Consider the following 21,776-nt stretch of genomic DNA (forward strand, 5'->3'; position numbering starts at 1 on the left):
CCATGTCTAGCGATGTGGGGGGAGGGGGATTTTCGGAGCGTGTACCGCGAGTCTGAGCTTGTGTTGAGGTGAAACCAAAGTTCAAGCCGTAATTCCGGTTTCCGGCGAATTTGGAATACGGCGCACCTGTTATCAACCCGTTTGTAACTGTCAGCAATTGTCCCCGCAGTACCATTCGGGTCTTCATAAAGTAAAACCGCCAGGCTTTCGTCATCAAACGACCCTATAAGTCGACCATATCAACCTGGGACCAGGAGTGCCGATCACCATGATTTTTGAAGAGATCCTGACGTCAAAGGATGCACTTCACAATCCTTTCACCTCGGATAAGCAACGTGCCGAATAGGATTCCATTCGCGTGAAAGAAACCTGACCGACGAAACGAACGGAGAACGTCTTTCCACCAGTAACTACTTGGAAGTTACGTCGATCGCGTCCTGCGCCCAGTGGCTCTTGTATAAAATGGATGCTGGGTCGAAATCCAGGTTCCTTATATACCATCCTTGCCCATCTCTTTCGTAACGCAGCGATACGTGCAGGAGCTAGAAAATCGAGACTCGTCAGGCAGAGTTGGGTTCACGTTATCTCCGAATAAGCTCTTCTCCTTATCAACATCCTAATCAGACTCATCGTCGAGATTGACTTCGAGGATTTGCCGGTACTAATCCGGCTTCGAAACGCTCGTCCGGTGTTCAAATCATCCAGTATATTGGCCGGTATATATAATTGTCGTCAATATGCGGAGAGAAAAGTCTGTCGTTACGTAATTTGCCGGGTTTCACAACTTCCAAGTTCAGACATGAACCCTTCCGTGGTCCACATTGGCCTGCTGGTCAATTACCCCATGCTCGACGAGTGAATTGCAGATTCGCCTTCCGACTAGTCCGACCCTGCAAGACCGTCACTTTGGAAGCGTGTAACGAGTGGTTAATTCGTGTAAAAAGAAATAGCCTTTTCAATGTAACAACGGCGCGTCTGTTGGTTTCTCTGAAGTGGGATTGCAGATTCATTTATATTCCAAGGAATGCTCGTCTAGAGGGTCAATCGAGCCCTGAAAGGCAAAAGTGCATTCAAGGAAGTTGAGAAGTGGTTTAAAGGGGGGAAGAGAAAGAAAAAAAAACGAAAAAAAAAAAAACGAAGACAACTAGAATAAAGACAAGAGACGTGGCAACATCGCGGAGAAACGGCCGCCAGGCGAGGAGGCGAAGAGGGTTGCGGGGGAGACCTCGATCAATATGGCGGATGGAAAGGGTGTGCCAGGGGTGGTAGGAGAAATGGGGGCATAGGGGAAACCGTAGAGGAAGCTCGAAGTGGGGGCTCTACAGTCACGTCACGTCACGCTACGGCATGCCATGCTGTCAACGTGACCTTGAGGCAAATCTAGAAAGAGGTGGACCACTTCTTACACTCTCGACGAAAAATTGTCCAAGCATTTTTTCTTCACCATCGGCTTCGCCCATCTTCCAAGGTGTGCGAATTTATTTGAAGGGGTTGAAACACCATCGATAGACCAACCCATGGAATACCACAATGTGAATATCGAGTACAAGTTGAGGGACCATCGATTTTTTTGTACCTTTCAGTAGATGATCATCCTTAATTTTTACGGTTGAACCGTTTTAAAAATCCAACAAATTTTTGTCGAATCGTTCGGTCGAAATACATGAAAATAAAATTTGACAAACCGTGCACGGGTTGTCATGTGCAGATATTTCTGCACTCTCTGGAATCCGAGGCTGGATGACGAAACTAGTTTTCACGCTGTTTTAACGAACTGGTGAAACTTTTTTCAACTGGAACTACAACTTTTCGGGCTTACAAACATGCGGTGTATGATTAGTGCTTTCTCGGGCTTAAGCTGCACCGATTTTATTTTCGACTTAAAAAACTTGTGTCAGATATGAACACCGTTTTTCATGACGTGTCTGATCGCATTTGGGTTACCCTTGTCATCGATTAAGCTAAAAATTGAACAATTTCGACGTGACGATAATTTCATGATGGTACGATTTCAGTTTCCGGTCTTAAAGACTCCCTCAATCACTCGTAAACTAAACGAGCACATTTCTTATTTTCTTGATGAAAACAAACAGACCAGTACTTCCACCACTCTGGAGTAAACGGGTCTCGATTGTCGTTACGAAAAATTTTCAACCGCGAAATGTGTAATACTAGAAATCATCCAAACGATATCGCAAAGACAGACTGTAATATATTATTTCTGATAGAGTTGTTTTCGCTTGATCAGAAAAAAAGGTGCTGGAAGTGGATAACATGCGTTACCCTTTACGTTATACACATAGAAAGTCACTCGAGTGCTCGAACCGCCATTGAGTTCTTATCTCTATCATTCTGCTTCGTCTCACGCGTGATCCTGAAATCAAAGGATTTTTTAACTGGCCATCCTCCTCCGTTTATCTGTGATACTTTATCTGTATGTGCGTAATATATATATATATATTATATATATATATATATATATATATATATATGTTATACTTCAGGGATCACGATTTTCTTTACGGTTTTGGTTTATTCATCATTTCCTTTCCCGCTAACTCACCTGGAAAGTTATCTCGGATATCTATAAAAATCATCTGGTTGAAGGTACAAGGGTTTTCATAGTGATCTCCACCATAAACTTGCTTTCCGTATACCATCTAAAAACGGTTGAATGAACAACGGATAAATGCAGTGTCAATAATTGAATCTTTGGGTACAGGGAATAATTTTATCACATCGTGAATGTTGAAGTCTTCTTGTAAGGTTACAGCAATTATGGACAGTGTTTGAAATATCAAATTCAGTCCAAAAGGTGAAACGAGTCGTAGGTTCATTTTTTTGCTGGGTAAAAGTCTGGAAAAAGAAACAGGGTCAAGTACTGAAGAAATTTTCCTCGTAGCGAACTCAGGGAACTGGGTAGATGTAAATTATGCATCGCGTCGAAGTGAAATTTTTGCAACAGCACAGTCCGATTTCAGTTTCGAACAGAGCTTTAATCTCTCGTTGTTACAGTAGAGTTAGTACGAAGTTAAACATTCACCAATCATCGTAAAGTTCTCCGAGTGAAAGAAAGAAAGAAAGGAAGAAGTAAGAAACGGTCATTCAATCGCAATTAATCCACACGGTCTTACAGAGTTCGAACTCTCATTGAAGAGAGCTGGCGACTCTTTGCGTGTCTGCACTCAGTTGCAATGCCGTTTTCCAAGAATCGCTGTCTTAACGATTTAATTAACAATGAAAGGTTTGCGAGCCTCGTTTCTACGTCGAGTTCATCCAGCTCCAGTTCGCAGTTTCTCTTAAACCACTCCCAGCTATACAGGACTTTCTTGTCCCGGTTCTTGGCGTTTCCACGATCCCACCCATTCCATCCCATCCCATCCCATTTCATCCCATCCCATCCTTACGGGCAAACAATCCTAACCAGCTCCCTGAAAACGCCCCCGTCTCTACACGTCCACAATTTTCGCAGCCAATTAGGAACTCCTCCCTTCCTCCCGCCTTTTAATTAGCGCCGTTCTAGAATTATCATTAAATTGTCAAAATAAAACACGCGTTGATTAGATTAGGATCGAGCAGACTGCGTGTTCTTATATCCCTGTAAATTCGCCTCGAGTTATACCGCGGCATGAATGATCACATGTTGGATAATATTATCGCATGCATCGATTCTGCGAAAACCTGAATTCTAACAACTCCTAACAAACCTACGTACATTGACTAAAAATAGACCGGCTGATTGTTGCAAGAACCGCAGCTCATTTGTCAAAATGACTGATGATCATCTTGCCCTGAAAGTGATGCAAATCCCACGTTTAGAATATTGGAATAACAGAAAATACGACATGCTATCATTTATCAACAGTTTATTATCGAGCAATCAACACTCTGAATATATTATTCGATGTATGCGCGTACAAATCGTTTCCTGCGTCCGTCTGATCTGTACAGTAAAATTGACTGGATTAAAAAAACGTTGAAGTACCCAAATAAAGATTATCAGAGAACAGCGATAGAGTCCAACGCGAGGTAAACCATGCCGGTATTTCAGTCACGTTTGCTTATCTGAGAGCCAATCTTCTTTGCCGACACAGCTGAGTGTCCACAAAAGGAGAAGAAAAACTCAGAGAAAAAGAGTTCTTATACAACGTAATTCATAAAAGCGAGAGTCACTTGGAGATATATCACAATTACATGGACGAGAGCTGTTCACTTCGGTAGTTTGAACTTCCGCTTGCCTCGTCGTTTTTCTCAGCGGCTGACACCGACTGTAAGTCGAAGCGTACCGCGGGTAAAGCAGAATGCGCCCCGGGTAAAGCAGAGCGGCAGAGGGAAAGCACGCTAGTTCGATCAGCCTAAACGTCAGCCTGAGCTATTCCTCCCTTCCGCTCTACTCGGGTCGTTTTGGAATCTAACGAACTTTCTCACCCTTCCGCAATTTGCAGTAAAGTCTGAAGTACAAGGCATTCTATGCGCTTTGTACTTTAGACAGTCGGAGGGTGCCCAGGGGCAGATTTACACATTCTACATGCTACACCAGCCAAGGTCTGCTGATTTGCACGCCCCTTTCTTGGGTCGCCGGGGTTCACTTTCATGATGGGTGGAAAAGAACAATAGTCGTTGAAAGTATTACCGGGATGTGCAATTCTCCGCGAATTTTACGTAAGGAGGCAAAATTTCAATTTAACTTTGAATAAATTTCTTCTTTTTCACGACGTTCTGCATTTCGTATTACAGGTATATTTATTGTTATCATACCTACGTATGTTGGTTATACAAGGGAATTGTAGTAGAACACGGTTGCTTGGCGCATTATTTGTCCGACAATTTCTCCATGGTAAACTTTTATCGTAAACCGGTCTTACGTCAAGTTTTCAAGTAGAGTTAACCACCTGACACTAATTTTCAAAGTTTTCCAAACAAAAGGTTCCAGCCCGACGCGACGACGTTAAGCCGATCTCTGTGCAGCCCTGAGCAACACGAAAGCTCGCGTGTAAAACATCCCCCTCCCCTTCCCCCCCCGCTCCACATTGCGATCGCAGAGTATACAACGAGTATTAATTCGAAGAAACGTTGTTACTTGTAAGTAACAGTCACTGAATTCAACAACAGCAGAAGAATCCGAAGAGTTTATCACTCGTGGATTTAATTTACGTCTGGTTTCAAGATTACAAAGGTTTCTAAAGATTTCAGAAGATTTCAAGACGTTTCAAAAGTTTACAACAGATTTCGGATGGTTACAAATATTTCGAAGATTTCGACGGATCACAAAAGATTTTAAATAATTTCAGTGGATTTTGAAAGATTTAGACGGATTTCAAAGATCTTAAAGGACTTCAAAAAAATTTCAAGAGATTGCAAATAGTTTGAAACTGATTGAAATAGTTTTCTGAGGATCTTTAAGGATTGCAAGTGATTTCCAAGAGATTTCTAATGATTTTAGAAGATTTGAGAAGATTTCAAGAGACTCCAGAAGACTTCTAAGGATTTCAAAAGATTTTCAATGGTTTCAAAGGATTTCAGTTCATTTTAAGAGACTTCAGCCAGATGATTTCAAGAGATATTTCATAGACTACAAAATATTTCAGCAGATTTCGAATATTTCAATAGTATTCGAGAAACTTTACAAGATTGACGAAAAAGCGTAAATCAGATTTCAGTATTTATCAACCCCTCAGAAAAATTGAATAATTTCCGTGTGTAAAGGTGGGCTATAAATAAAAAATGTTCATCAATGAAACTATTCGGAAACACTGAATTTATCTACCGTTGAGATTGATTCATTCTTTTTCCAAATTGCGTCATCGCATTATCGATATCGCGTTTGCTCACGGGGTGGAAAATTGATCCAAATGAATATGTTATGTTACAGAGCTTGCGGAGCATGATCGTGACGAACGTAACGGACGCGTGCGAGGTTCACGATCCGTGTCAACACGGTGGGATTTGTATTTCAACGGACAGCGGGCCGATCTGCGAGTGTCGGACAGGAGACTACGAGGGTGTCTACTGCGAAAAAGGTGAGCCCCATGCTTTTTGAGCCGTAGTATAAATCGCCATCGTTCCAAGTCGTTGAAGTTCCGTGGACCAGTATTGCGGTTGTAAGTTTAATATGTGTGATAAAAAATAGTACGGACAAAATCCAGGCATTTACAGAATTTCGTTCCATGTGGTCACATGGGATTCTGTGATATTCGGGCACGTGAAACGTGCGAAGGAAGCAACGTAATGAAAGGATACGTACACCTACACTTAACTTGATGTGTTACGTAAATTATTTCTGGAAAATTATACGTCACATTGCCGGAAAATCTTTTCATCTAACGTATTATTTTCTGCGTTACGTGTGTGATATAACCGCAGGGAAAAATATATATACAGAAAAATTATACGGCTCAGGTTCGTTCGCAAGGTTATGAGATTAGGGTTTGACATTGCTGTAAGTTTAGGTTATAGTCTCGTAAGCGTGGGAGGTAACGATGGTGAAACGCTAACGGAATCGAAGAAAAAAGATTTCGGGATACTTGAACCTCGAAGTGTTTCGCGCTTTAGACTTTCTTCGAGTTCACCTAAGCAACGTGAACATTTTGCTTTTTCAGCGAGATAAGTATTTCTTCGATGGCAAAGAACTTACTTGTTCGTTAGTGGTGAGAAAAAATTTTGGCATGGAAATTGAAATACGTGAAAGATTTATGAACGTGAAAAATTTTCTACCCAGAAATATATTTTTCGATTGTGGTAAAAAAATGTAAAATAGTCAAGGACTGAGCGGTAACCGGAACCAAAAATTTCTCTCAGTGTTCGTATGGGATCATTTCTTATCACCGAGATCGATGAACGCGTTTCGATGCCTGAGAATCAGTCCCGAGTAATTTATCTATACCTGAGTGTTTTTTACTTATTTGTTTATTTTTTTTTTCATTCATACCTTGCCATCAACAAACACGTACAATTGGATTACCTTCTGAAACCTGAAAGAAACGTTTTACCGTAAAGATCGATATCTAATTATAATTAGATTAATGACTGCAACGAAGACGATTTTGTTTCTTACATTATTATTTCTTTTTTTTTTTCTATGGTGTGTCCAGAGGCATGGAGCACTGTGCTACCGACAGCTGGCACTGACGAATTCTGGGAGTGGGATTACAGTGAGTTTGAAACTTAAGTCCCCTTAAGTTCCCGTAATTATTTATCGAGCTTATCAATCATCTCGCTGTTTAAGTCTGTACATAATGATCATATTTTGTTTCAACCATGAATCACCTGCTAGTTTGGATTCAATTTACTGATGGTGAAAAATTTTTCAAATTTACCATAAAAATACTCGTATTATCTGGATAATTTTTTTCTACCACCTAAATATCATCTAGATAATTTTCAATCCATAGTAGATTATCAAGTCTTAAAATAGTTAAGAAGAAAATTATTCTTCGTTGGAAACACGAACACACAAATGAATAATTGAGTTCAATGTGTAAAATAATCTGTCAATATTGAATGGTGAACTTTTTGGAAAGTTTGAAAATTATCTAAATCGCAGGTAATTCGTGCAGGCAGTTGGCTAGCTTTTGAAAGTATACATTCAGGACTTCTGACCGCTCAACTATTTCCCTTGAAGATAAATTCAAAAACACAATATATGGTATATATATATATACACGAAACCGAAGAAATAAATACATCATCATTGTAAATTATACGAGTTAATTTTCATTATAATTTCTTGCAGAAGTTGTTAATTAATCGTGCAATTAAACAATTATCGTACGCATTAAATTACATCGAAACAAAGTCTTTCGGGCTTTTAAAATAACCTAGACGGCGATAAAAAAAAAACCCAGTCTAACGATCATTTGTCATCTCAGTTCGTTTGACCGAACTCTTGAAAGTAATGAATACGATCGTTATATGCAGGGATTTTTATCCCTTCCCATTTTGGGTGTTTAACGTTTTGACAACGGCACGTGTTAATTTTGAATTAAACGATCCTCCTCGTTTTTGATTAATGGTAATGCAGGTACTCGGGTTATACCGCTATCAAGGTATGAAATAAACGACGCGAGATTTTTTTTTTTTTTCAATTTTTGTCCGTCTTTTTACACGAAGGGTGTATAATCCGCGAATAAAATTATAGAATAACGATCCGAGCCTCGTATCAGACTTTTGGTTTATCACAGCAAACTGAAAACTCTCCAACTTACGGATTATAAATCATATGCATGAAAATTATTAATTTCTCCGCAGGGTAAACCGCTTCGCTATAGGTGAGATATTTTATAAATATATATATGCATAAAATACATTATGCGATGGGTAGAGTTTTGCGCTGAAAGGACGCGAGACGCTCTCCAAATTGTCAAACTTTTGGCTCGAGGCAGTCGAGTTTAGCCGTTCCGACCTTCCAGAAATATGCAAACTTGCAAATCTTTGTAGATGAAACTGGTTACGATAGAAGTAGATAAGATATTACGAGTTTTTAAACTAGGATCATAATTTCTAACCGAAATGAAATCCGCGCTTGAAATAACCAGACTTCGTAGGTTTTCAAATTGGATTCTCGATCCTTTGGGACATGAAACAAAAATACAAGTGGATTAAAAAAAAATATATATAAACCGAGTAAAATATATTTTGAACGTGACGTCACTTGGAGAACAAAACCGACATTTGTTCAAGTTGGTAGTTTTTTTTTTTTTCTTTGTCTTTAATCAAAAAATTGCATCAAAATTTCTTGTTTTTTATTCGCGAAGTGGATGGAATTCTTGAAAGCATAAAGCAATCCATCAGACGGCCGATTTCCAACGGCATGAATGAACTTGACGAGCGAGTGGATTTTGAAAGGATTTTTATTGATTCAATTCGCACGACACAATTACGAGCATTGTACTTTCGCATCGTTTCGTTTGTAGTATAGGTACTCGGGATATTTTTAAAACACTGAAAGTCGTCGCTTTATAATGAGAGGGAAAAAAAAAAGAAAAAAAAATTGCGATATGAAAACGGAGAATATCGCGTGTCACGCTCGGCTGGCACCGTATTTTCGAAATCTATATTTCATTCGATATCGTTAAGTCATCAATATTCAACCTGCGGCACAAACAACGCGCCTTTTGTCGTCAACATTTTGCACATGGGTAGAATGACGAAAAAGATGCGAAACTGGTAGAAAAGAAAAAAGAAGGCATAAAAAAGAAAGACGAGATGCCGTTTAAGCGTGAATTCGTATTTTCATATGTATGGGGAAGAAATTCCGAGGAGAAAGGTAAAACAGTTTTCTTTAGAGATCGTGAAGCTGAAGCATTGAATTTGTCGTATCCTTTTACCTGCACCGGACGCTCTCCGCAAATTTACCGAAGGCTTTAGGAAAGAAGGGAAGTTCTTTGAGGTCTTTGTCATATCCGACGTCGTGTATTATAATACAAGCGTTGAATTATTGAACATTCATATATATTCAAAGTAAACATGTTTGTGTTATTTTCGTAAATTTAAGGGGGTAGGTATACGTTACGTGTACAGCTTGAAATAGATGGCTGGAAAAGTACTTACATAATTTTACGGAATTTATGTGTTGATAATCGGTTATTTAATTCAACCGGGGTTTGCTTTATTCAAAGTTGCGTAGATCGAACTTCGTTTGCATTATGGTGTGCAAAGAGAAATTATTTTTTTTTTCTCAAACGCTCGTCAAAATTCTGTCAGACCATCTCAAAAACAATATCTCAGCCGAAGATGAGCTCTTGATATTTATATTTAGCATTGCCTATTTTATTTTTTTCATTTTCCTTAACGCGTCAAAAAAACTCGGCAAATTTTATTATCATCTTTATTGCGGTTTATTATTTTCCCTTACTAATCTCATCCCAAAGGACTCGCTTTTGGTTGAAAATGTGTAGCCAATACATCCTTAAGGATTTCTCTTCGTTCGCTGATGCAGCATCGGAGAAACAAGTCCAGGATGGATTATTCTTCTGGATAAAAGGAGAGGGATGAATCCCTTTGAACCAATTTACGTATCCGACGTGCAGTCGGATCCGCGCATGACACGTAAATAGGGTCACGTAAGGCAAGTTAAAATGAAAACGACGACTTTAAAGGGGAATTTACGATAGAAAAAATTGATTTTCTGTCGTTTGCATTTTTGAAAAGTTTCATCCCTCCTCTCAATGGACCCGTATCCATTTTTTTCTTAAACAATTTGTCGGTGCATCACCCTGATTCATTTAAATGAGGATCTAACGAGGCAATTTTACTCTCTAAGAGAGGTAAGATGCGCGTATCTAAAGCATCTAAAATTTTTTAAACACATACCGTATGATCAAAAAATTGACTTAAATTCCTGTAAATGAGTACCCAAGCCGAACTTTGAGTCCAATCGTATGAAATAAAGTTCGGTGGTTCTAAAATGCGTCGAGAGTCAATGCAAGGTGAAAATTATGAAATCGCACCGAGTGACTCGGTCGGAAAGGAAGAAATCTACCGAGCAACAGACGCAGCTCTCGTAGGCGCAGCTTTTTTATCGCAAAAAATTATCTTCAAAGTTGAGAAATGAAATTAGCCGAAATTTTTGACACCACTTGCCTGAAGTCGGTGGGAAACTTGTAACCTCACAGGTAGTATCTAATTATTGTAAGCCATTTTGCCCCTAAGATAATTAATTAGAAGGGGTTGTTAACGGCGTTCTGTCGATATTGTTGTTGCAGACAAAGCACCTTCAGAAGCAACTTTCAAAGGCACGGAGTACCTAACGATAGATCTGAGCAAGGCTGAACCAGTTATGAGTACTCAGGAGTCGATCAGTATTTACTTCAAGACAAGACAGCCCAACGGACTCTTATTCTATTCCGGTAAGTTGAACGAATCGTTCGTTAAGAATTTCTTCAATATTTCGGTTCAAGAAATCGTAGGGGAGTGGATAGAGCGGGAAAATACTTTGAGCCCTTGTAATTCCATGTTGTCCCCTTTACCCTTGGCCGAGTGTTTAATCAGGAGTTAAAACGGTGGGATTGTTAAATTCAACGAATTCCGGCGTAAGCGAAATATTTCATACGTTAAATTTTGCCGCGTAGAATATCCCCCGAAGGCAGAGAGGTAGAGATATGCTCGACGTCTCATCTCCCATGGGAGTCTGTATACAGAGGGGGAGAAATTCTTGTAAATATATAGAAGCAAGTAGACTGCGGACAATAAAATACCTCCGCGAAGTTGAAACACCTGCTCAAAGTTTCACGGGCTGGATAGCATGTCAAGAATAATGATTCATTCCGCAGGCGAAGCAGGTGACTATCTCACGATATCGCTAAAGGATGGAGGCGCTGCGGTTGGCATGACATTAGCTAATGGCAGGCTGGATCTTCACATCAAACCCGCGAGGGTCAGATTCGACGATAATCAGTGGCACAGAATCGTCGTACACAGGCGAGTTCAAGAGGTGAGTAGATCCAGCATTTACATCTTGCCTAGGTTCGTATCTGCGTTATGTGCACGTGATCGAAGATTCGATTACCCAAAGTTTGGAAACGTCATGTCCGTTCCAAGAAACATTCAGGAGTCGAGTATTCCGTGGGTTATAGACTAGAATTTCGTGCCAATCTTGCGCTATTCGATGTCAATTTAACACTACCTCGTGCCGAATATCCAAGATGACCGCTGACTAGATCCAATGTCTACATTTTGTTTAGACACCCACATCATGTACCTGTACTATTGACGAGCACATGATCGATGATTTGGTGATTATTGAAGGTTTGGAAATGTCGTGTTCATTCCAAGAAACATCCAGGATTGGATTATTTTGTGGGTAAACTAGAATTTGGTGTCGATCTTGCGCTATTCGATGTCAATGTAACACTACCCCATGCCGAATATCCAAATTGACCGCTGACTAGATCAAATGTCTACATTTTGTGTAGGTTCCCACATCACTTACGTATAACATTGGCAAGCACATGATCGACGATTCGATTTGGACATGCCATGTCCATTCCAAGAAACATTCAGTTTAGACTAGAATTTGATGAGGATCTCATATTATTCGATGTCAATATAACGTATAACATCACCTCATGCTGAACATACAAATTGACCTCAAAAATGATGTAAACCTGCGAATTTTAACAGTCTCATAACTGTGCTGGTCCGAAATGTCGGAGTTTAACGGGTCCGATAACGCAGCTCGCAATCATGTTGCAGCCACGAGCCAACTGACCAAACAGCTCCGACCGTACTAACATAGTCAGGTTAAACAAGGTAAACATCGTTTACATCGACACGTCTAACCTAGTCAAGGCTCGGGTATTCGGCCATTGTCCGTTAGGTTGTAGGCCAGTCTCTGTGTGCGCGGGTAATGTACGGAAACGATCATCAGATACCAGGCAACAAGACCAGCAGCCATCCCGCCCACATGAGAGCCTCGGGCCGGAGGCTTGTTTCCATCGTAACTTTGTTACCTGCACGCGTATAGGGCAGTTCAATGAAATCAGGCCGCATGGCGGGACGCACACCTCGGACTGAAGGACGCTCGATACATGCTCGCGTGACTTTGGGGGATGATATGCCTCGACGTTCCCTGGTATAATGGGGGATTATTAGGGTGGTACTTGAAAAGGTCATTTTTGAATTCCTACCGGCTCGCCCCCCAAATCGGCTGCACATGATTCAAAAATAATTCCCTACGTTTTTCAGGTTTTTATCTCAACTCTAACACGCGCCCCGAAGAGGGTGCATTATGGGTGAACCTGTACTCAAAATTTGAAAATTCGTACGAAAAGATCGAGTAACAAGTCTGAAAAATTTAGGGAATTATTTTTCAATTATCTGGAGGCAATTTGAGGGGGCGAGCTGGTCGAAATTCAAAACATGACGCTTTTAAGGACCATCCTAGGGATTAAGGGGCCTGTTGTGTCGGGCAAAGATATACCGAGAATGAATTGAGAAATGGATATATATATATATATATATATATATATGTATGTATGCTTTGAAGTGATGAAGATACGGTCATTTCCGAAAGTTGTGCGCAGGCACTTGAATCGAGACCTGCAGCATCACGGTCACTCTGCATAAGTTCGTAGGTACGGGGATTATTTAATTAAAAGGGAAAGGGAGTTCATGCCTCCCCTGTTGAAATAAATTCATAAGTGAAATTTGTTCATTCTTTGTACCTAATATGAGTGAAGTCAGTGCGGGTACGGAACAAGTTTCCGACGGTTGGAAGTATCTCGACGTCTAGCGAATCCCCTGGGACGTATACCGAGAACTTAATCTCGTGACTCAGTGGTAAAGGTCCCGGTGAAAAGTTTGCAAATGAGCTTAAAGAGCAGCAGGGTTCGTTAAACCTATTCCTGATATTTAATTCATAAGTCTTGCAATTCCCATGATTCTCACTTTCCTGCGGCAGCGGAGAACAACTTTCACATGATCTACTTTCAACCCTCGAATAAGTTACCCCTCATTTAATTAACTGCACTGTTTTCATTCGTCAGAGACGTTCGTTTGTCCAAACGGTCGGTGGCACGGTGAACGTTTAAAGGGTCCGTCGTTTTTTGAAGACAAATCATTCGAATCAAAATTTCTCAAAATTTTTACATCACATTTATGGACATTTAAACGAACCTTGTACATTTATTGGAGACGAAATATTCAATATAACCTGATATACACTGCCCGATAGGAACGTATTTAAAAAAAAAGTATTGTGCTTGAGTCTTGATATGAATCCAGCTGTTCTGCTCATCTGAAATAAAACAAAATAAAAAAAAAAAAAACGAGCAGCATTTCAGTCTTCAGGCTTGTGGCTATGGAATGAGCTACAACGAACTCAAAATGTTTTAATTTAAATTTTTTACACGGTTTGAAAGAAAGTATTAGAAATTTACATTTTTTTCCATTTGTTTAGCTCGTAAAATAAAAACTACCAACGCAATCGTTATTATCCTGGTTCACTCGATAGGTATAGTTGTGATAAAAATGCTGTAAAAAATCAAACACCATCGGTCCAGTGCTGTTTGAGATATCGTGTCAACACTTTTGAAAAATGCTGTAACGACAGCAGTTACACTGAGAAAAATTTTTAGTTCCGGTTACCGCTCAGTAACAAATAAAATTTTTCTCAGTGTACGGCAGTGTAATCAAGAGTTTTTTCACAGCCTAAATTATCAGGAAATGATTAAATGTAAAAGGGACTCGTTTTGTTGCGCATTTATAGCGTCATTTTTCATCCAACAGCGACAAACAATGGCGGTGAATTTTCACATGCTACCCTGTAATTCGGGGTTGCCGTCTCCGTTGTACACAGAGTTCTCATCGAATCAAAAAGCTCTCCTCGGCGTCATTACGCAGTTTGAAATTATTGCCTATTACGTACTTGGCACGATAACGCGATTCTAACAATCCGCAGATATTATTTTAACTAGTGAAATAACTGTGGTGTTAAATAGAAATCATTTTCAGTGGACAATGAAAAGCCACGCGAGGATTGTTACCGTATGATGTTGGAGTGTTTTAACGATCGAGCACTGCTATAATTATTATACTTGATATAATCATATGAAATTCTCTTAATCATGCGTCTACGTGCTGCGTTAAATTTTATATTAACAAATTTGCCTTTCTGTTTCAGATTTCAACGATTACCAGCTTCTGTCGTGTGAGTAAACCATATATTATACAGCAAAAGTTAATTAGAAATCTTTGTTTTCTTCTACGAGTTTTTATTGACGGATAAATTTTGATTCTATACATCGAGGAATAACCGAAACCTTTATTTATTACTTATAAAGTTTGTTTTTGTCGTTTTTACGTCGATAAATAAGTCTTGACGTGTTTGATTGATAACTAACGTTACGCTTTTATACGATAGTCAATACTACGTTTGGGATTTGATGCGAGACAGAATATTCATTTTTAAACTTTGTTTATCAATTCTTTTACGTTTGTAGTTCGGATTATTAATTATGACTTTTGAATGAAAGTGATTTGAATGCAAAACTGAAGCTTAAAATTCGAAACATCGTTCTAGATTCTACAAAAACAAACTTTATCTAATAAAACTAATTTTTCATTTATCAGTTACGTAGAAGAAATCAAAATTTTACATCCATAACCCAGATTCAAAATTTATGTTGACCGGTATAATCCAACTCTCCACCACCTTACATTAATTATATACAATTTGAACATTTTTTAATCATCATCTTAAAAATCACTCTCCGTGGTTCGCAAAATTCGTCGGAACGTCGAGTTCACACCTCCTCTAGTGAAGATCGCTCGTAAAGTTTTGAAAGGATGTCGAGGGCTTGAGCAACGTCCGGCTGGCAGAAATCCAGAGACTATTAGGAGAGTCCGATCAACCCAAATCCTGGAAGTTCACTAGACCGGTACCTAAAACCTGCGACGTTATTACACACGTGTGTGAAATCGAGCAAATCCTTCTCACACACACACACGGTACCTAATTTACACAGACAAGGTGTTACGGAGAACAGAAAATGGGAACGAGTACAGCTTAAGTGCATAAGCGGATAGATAAGAGGAATCTTGTTAAAAATGGTCGTCATTTTTCTCCACTCAACTCTCTTTTATGTTTGTGTACTTTCTCGTCCTGCATTTTTATCTTTCATTTTTGTCTGTTTTTTTTTTTTTTTGTTTATTTTATGCTGTTGTTTTTCTTTTTCACCTCTTTACCTTGTCTTGCCTCGCTGTAATAACCCTGTCGTTCAGGATACTCGGAACAGCGAGAAAGAGCTTATAGTATTCGTCTACGGCTACTCAAAGCTCGAGGCTGCAGAACTCAAAGAGGCTGAAATCTTGCCGGAGAAAAATAGTCCTCCACTCTCGTTGTAACCTCCGGGCTTTAACCGAATGGCTCTCATTCCCCGTCTCCATTGTACAAGATTTTGCGTCGAGACAATCGTTGAGTATAGTTTTTGACGCCGTTTCTTGCCTTGTTCGGTTTTTATTTACCCGCACTGAGAAGCAATTTGTTTGTTACAGTAACTTGAAAAATTCAGTAAAACAGGTATCGTTAAAAAAAAAACTGTTTCAATATTGTTGGAATTACGAAAAACGAGGTACGCGTAAACATTTTGCGCTATCGTCGATCCTTTTTTCGTTATTGCAACGCAAAATCAGTTTCTGAGGTTTACTCTACTTTTTTAGTCAAACAAGGCTTTAACGTCAATTTATTCTCGCGCGAGAGTTAAATTTTCGCAACGGTTGCAAGAAAATCTAGCAACAGCGATCGTAATGAGAAAGAATAGTAACGGATACTAGACTTTCCGGTAACGGCTAGAAAACTAATTTTCATTTTCTACCTAAGACTATCTTTTGTCGATTGTGGTAAAAAATGAAAATAGTTGAGGACCGAGCGGTAACCGAAACTAAAAATTTCTCGCATTGTCAGTGCGACATTTAATTCGAAATAGCACGTATTTCATTGGATTGTACAACAATTACCTTTCTTTCCCACATTCTCCGCATCATTAAATTTTACTATCGAAATAGTTCATAAACGTCGTGAATCTCGAACGAATCTTTAACCACTTTGACACACTATTAGATGTACACTATGGACACAGTGAACTTCTAGCCCCAATATCGAATCAAATCATCGAAGCGTTTAGAATCCTTTCAAAATGTCTGACCGTTCCGGCGAGCGACCAATCCAGTGTTAGTTACATGATCAGTCTCCGTTAATGGAGCATTGGAAGTGGAAACGAGTCCCTCGTTCATGCCCACCACTTTATAAATCGGCCAGCTGCTGGACCCGATTTCGAAAAAGAGGCGGAGCTGGATTTAAGATGACGGAGAAGAGCGAAAACCTTCTCGGTTGTCCGTTGGAGCTGCGGTCGGTTTGTTCGCTTGTTACGAAGTTTCGCTTCTCTTCACGATATGGAGATAGAGATACTTGACACTGCGTACTTGTTCCTCATTAGCCCGACCTCTAATGGCGCGATCCTGTGGCCTAGAAAGCTGCCACCTTGCACCGCAGACTGTAATGTAGAAACATTAAACCAGCATGACCGCGGATCCTTCTACGATCCATTATTTCAAATGATCAACGACAACTTCTGCGAGTAGACCTCGCGCACTGAGGATACCGTACAAAGTTGACGATCGTTTCTTTTAACGTTATTTATACAAATTTCATGACTCTAGGTAGGTTTCGATGAGTGAGCTTGCGAGTATCGCAATGTGTGACATAAATGGACGTATCTTTTGATTCCGTTGACTTAAAAGCTTGAATTTTTCACACCTCCAAGGGACCGTAGACCTTAATATTTGATATGAGTTTGAGCTCGATGCCTGAACCCATTCCTGAGAAAAAGGTTCTTGACAGACAGACAATGATCAAGTGATCCTAACAGGGTTCTGAGGTAAAGGGAACCCTAAAATTGATCACGACGATCTCTTTGGATGTCGGATAAAATGATCATGCCGCTCTTTTGCATTGTTTCAGCTTTCCGCAGTGGTTGACGGAGTTTTTGCTGATCACGGACACACCGCCGGATCTTTTTCGCGTTTGGCCAGTGATCGGCTCTTCGTTGGCGGAGGAGCGGATGCCAGGTCTCTTCACGGTGCCAAAGGCATCAACAACTTCGTCGGCTGTCTACGAAAGGTTCGTGTTATAGGTACCCAATGATGTCGAGTGACTTTGCGGCTTAATCAAACACGAAGTTTCGCTCAAAAGCACCGATAGCGGGCTTGAATATCGGGACATAGAAATGGACTTCGATGTGTAGAAAGGTCGACGAGACGGTGTGTTCCAAAATACACTTGCCAATACCGGAGGGTTGGGGTTCTTGACGAACTCCGCTGTCTCTCTGGAAGGCAAATTTGCACTATTCGCAATAAACATAGGCTGCCTGTATAAGTCAAACGAGCGCAAACTCAACGTGAACCTCAGAGTCTACCAGGAACGTTACGCAGTTATTGATTTCCAAGAGCAGTGATGTTCGCGAGTAAATATGCATTCATCTTTTTGTATGGCCGTTTCTTTCTTTTTTTTTTCTTTATCTTCTACGACTGGCTACGACATCAATTTTTGTTTTTACAGACAGTTTCGTGTGTTTAACACTTTCAACCTTGCAGGGTGCGTCGTTTTGGATGTTAGCTAACTCCCTCAGACTTTCACCAGTGATGTCATAATCTAACGGTGACACTGTAACTTTGTATACACATAACTAACAGAGAATTTGATGAAACAAGTCGGAAATTTTACTGCGTGCAGTAAGTTCGTCGCAAAGTCGAAGAATCTGATCACAGCTCGTTCAAAACTCATACTCCAAATGTCGGTGATCAATTTAACTGATGATCCGCATGCGCGTTGTCTTTTCTAGGTCGAAATTGCAGCCGAAGGTGTAAGGATGGAACTAATCGAAGCTGCGAAAAGCGGTGCAGCCGGTGCAGCGGCATGGGGTCGAATAGAATTTCACTGTCAGGAGCCAAAAGCTTCCGATCCAGTCACCTTCACTACCAGAGACTCTCACCTCGTGAGTATTACTGAACAATTTGTAAAAAGCTTCTTCGAAAAAAGTTGACCGTACGTGTTCGACGAGGTCAGGGATTCAACTCTGCGTCTAGGGTGATCAAATCACGACTTATGGTGCTTGGAACCATAAGCATTAAGTCGCACGTAATTGCAGCCTAAACCGATGTTTTATAATCACGTTCGACCAACTCCCGATTATTTTTTATGGAATGGTCTCCGATGTCGGTAACAATCTCCGTCAGTGACACGTTGGTTCGTTGGTCGCCATACCGACCACCATACGTAAATAGTCGGATCTTACTCCGATTGCCTCCACGTTGCTACGGAGATAACGAGTTCCTGGCTCCCAACGGCGACTTATTGGCTCACTTGTTTACCATTGGACTATCTTGTTTACGCTCTTGGGCTATACCTGGGATGGGATGGATTTTCCCGGGGCTATCTCACGCGAGAGCGGCTTAATTTAGCCAAGGCTCCGCCCGTTCTATTCACACTTATTATCCTCCGATCGTGCTGCAGCTACCCATTTACCAGCCTCTTCGTTTAAGCGACACGCTCTCGACTCTTATCGTTTCTCGTCAATGAAAGCTATCGGGATGAACGGAAAGCTCGTACACAGCCAAACCACTGCCTCATGATTCCTCGATTCCTCGATTCCTCGATTCCTCTTTCATATCTCACTCTCTGCAAATCGAAATCCGATGCGCATCTGATGTCCATGGTTGCGTGGAGCTACTAAAGGACCATGATCCGTGAACCGGCGATGTATGGTTTGGCAGCTCAGCTGCGTTTACTTGTTGTGACAAATGGGTCCCAAATCATTAGGAGTGGTGAACAGGTCAAACCGCCATCGATTATCACGTGTAAACGACTTCAACGTCATATTGTTATATTTGTTTTAAAACTTTCGCTGTCAAATTAGTCAATTAGTGATTTTTCGCAAAAATTTTGAACACATCTTCTGAAATACTTTCTACAAACGAATACCCACCACTTTTGGGTATAACGAACTGCTCGAAGAACGAGGAAGAAATTATCGTAAGCCAAGCTCCAGGTATAACAATAAGTTTTCATTCGCGCGAACATGAACATTATTATACACTGAGAAAAATTTCATTTGTTACAGAGACTAGAAAAGTTGAGTAAAACAGGTATCGTTAAAAAAACTGTTTGAATATTGTTGGAATTACGAAAAACGATTACGAAGCCTAATCATTTTCGCTATTGTCGACCCTTTTTTGGTAATTCCAACGCAAAATCAGTTTCTGAGGTTTACTCTACTTTTTTAGCTAAACAAGGCTTTAACGTCAATTTATTGTTGCGCAAGCGTTAAATTTTTGCAACAGTTGCAAGAAAATATAGCAACAGTGATCGTAACGAGAAAGAATAGTAACGGATGATAGACTTTCCGGTAACGGCTAGAAAAAATAATTCTCATTTTTTACCTAGAACTATATTTTTCGATTTTGGTAAAAAATGAAAGTAGTCAAAGACCGAGCGGTAACCGAAACTGCAAATTTCTCTCAGTGTACACTCTGAATAACAATAATAATCGAAAATTTCCACTTTCTCTTCCTCTAACTCCATTTCTTTCTCTATTCTCTATCTTTCGCTGTCTCTGTTTATACTCTTCCTTCTATAATATCATAAATCTATCTATCTATCTATCTATCTACCTTTATACTCTATTTTCTGTAAAATGTTTTCTCGTTATATTATATCTGTCTGTCTCTCCTCACAGCATACATATTCATACGAAACATTGCATTACACACTGTACCGGTGATCCTTATTACGCAGATTATCGTCATTCCACACCCTGTACACAATCACTCATCAAGTAGGTTGTATCGAAGTTTCAAGTAGCCAAGTGTGTAAGTAAGTAACAGTAAGTAAGTGGTGACACGATGTACACGCACACACACGCAAACGCATAACCAGGCATCGCGTACTTGAAGCAACGCGAAATATACACGTGAAACGAATTACGTATAGTAGACGATAAAGAATAATGTATAATAGTATTTTCTAAACGAATCTAAATGTTGTCTGTGTGGGTGTGGTTGTTGGGGTGCCAACCGTTGGACGTTGCCTTGAAGAAGGCCTCGCCGGTCAGCAGCAGGCGACTTCACGGAGCCTTGGTCACCTTCACCAGCCCAGAGTCCCACCTGGTAAGCTCTGTCTAAGCCTTTATCCAGGAAAGCTCTGATCCGGCCGGCGCACTTCTCCCGATCGCTCACAACACGCACCTGATTGGCTACTCCCGAGACCCTAGCTTAGAGGAGACGTCATTTTTATACACACCCGTTATCAATTTTCGTTTCTTCGTTCTTTTACGTCACGTTTCATTATTATTATTATTATTATTATTATTATCATTATTATTATTATTATTATTGTTGTCGTTGTTGTTGTTGCCGTTGTTGTATTACACGTGTTTGTTTATTAATACGCATACGTGGTTAACCGCGGCTCTGCTGGCATAAATTCCTTCGGTCGGTCGATTGCCTGCTAATATAACCTGCGAGCAGTTGTTCCTTTCGCATTGTTATATATTCGAAAGTTGATGAATTTTATTGATAGTGTAATTTTGTTGAGTTTATGGAATTGATGAAAATGGAGTTTAGGATAGAAATTTCAGTATAATGAAAGCATTTATGTGTCACGTTGATTGATTAATTATCGCTCTGGCTGCTGAGTGTTTTGCGGTGGTCGAATATTCGAGTTTGAATTCTTGTATGTACCGTTCTACTTTTAGCGTTGGTACGAACCGATTGAAATGTGAGCTTGGAGAGATCGGTCGGGATTCTAAGCTGATTGCGAAATAGCGGATTAGAAAATAGCGAGAGCTGAGACGAATTTATTTTCTCAAGTACTCAGGTGAAATTCCGAATTTGGAAAGTTTCGAAAGTCAGAAAATCCGAATTTTTTTTATGGCCAAAGTTAAAGTAAAGGAACTCAAACTTTGATCAAACATCCAAGTTTCGAATGGTCCGAAACTCGACGCTCAAAGTTCCGAAAGTGCGAAAATTTGAAAATTTGATTTTGAATTCTGTCAATTTCTGACTTGGTAGAATTTCACCACTTTCTTTTTTTTTTTTTTGAATTTCGCTCCATCGTAACTTTACTTTTCGTAACTTTGCTGTATCGTAACTTGAATTTCGGAACTTTGATCCGTCGGGTTTCCGACCATTCGAAACTTTGTTGCTTCGCCAAAGTTCGAGATCTTTACTTCAAGTTTCGCCACGAAATAAATTCGGAATTAGACGCTTTTCGAAACTTCGAC

The 21,776-nt window shown here is 40.0% G+C and overlaps 1 protein-coding gene across 5 annotated transcripts in view; it reads left to right on the forward strand.

Moving 5' to 3' along the window:
* Nrx-1 (neurexin 1) overlaps positions 1-21,776 on the forward strand; it is a 90,082-nt gene that overhangs the window by 25,413 nt on the left and 42,893 nt on the right. For 3 of the 5 annotated variants that reach the window (XM_046634317.2, XM_046634318.2, XM_069137628.1), the window contains 8 exons: positions 5,873-6,020; positions 7,092-7,151; positions 10,704-10,847; positions 11,271-11,431; positions 14,621-14,647; positions 17,459-17,617; positions 18,339-18,491; positions 20,590-20,661. In XM_046634317.2, coding sequence (XP_046490273.1) covers positions 5,873-6,020; positions 7,092-7,151; positions 10,704-10,847; positions 11,271-11,431; positions 14,621-14,647; positions 17,459-17,617; positions 18,339-18,491; positions 20,590-20,661 — 924 coding nt within the window. The remainder of the gene's footprint in view (positions 1-5,872; positions 6,021-7,091; positions 7,152-10,703; positions 10,848-11,270; positions 11,432-14,620; positions 14,648-17,458; positions 17,618-18,338; positions 18,492-20,589; positions 20,662-21,776) is intronic. The other 2 variants (XM_046634320.2, XM_046634319.2) reach the window with 2 other exon arrangements.

This window comes from Neodiprion pinetum, chromosome 7, assembly GCF_021155775.2.
Source record: "Neodiprion pinetum isolate iyNeoPine1 chromosome 7, iyNeoPine1.2, whole genome shotgun sequence".
Taxonomy (NCBI): Eukaryota; Metazoa; Arthropoda; class Insecta; order Hymenoptera; family Diprionidae; genus Neodiprion; species Neodiprion pinetum.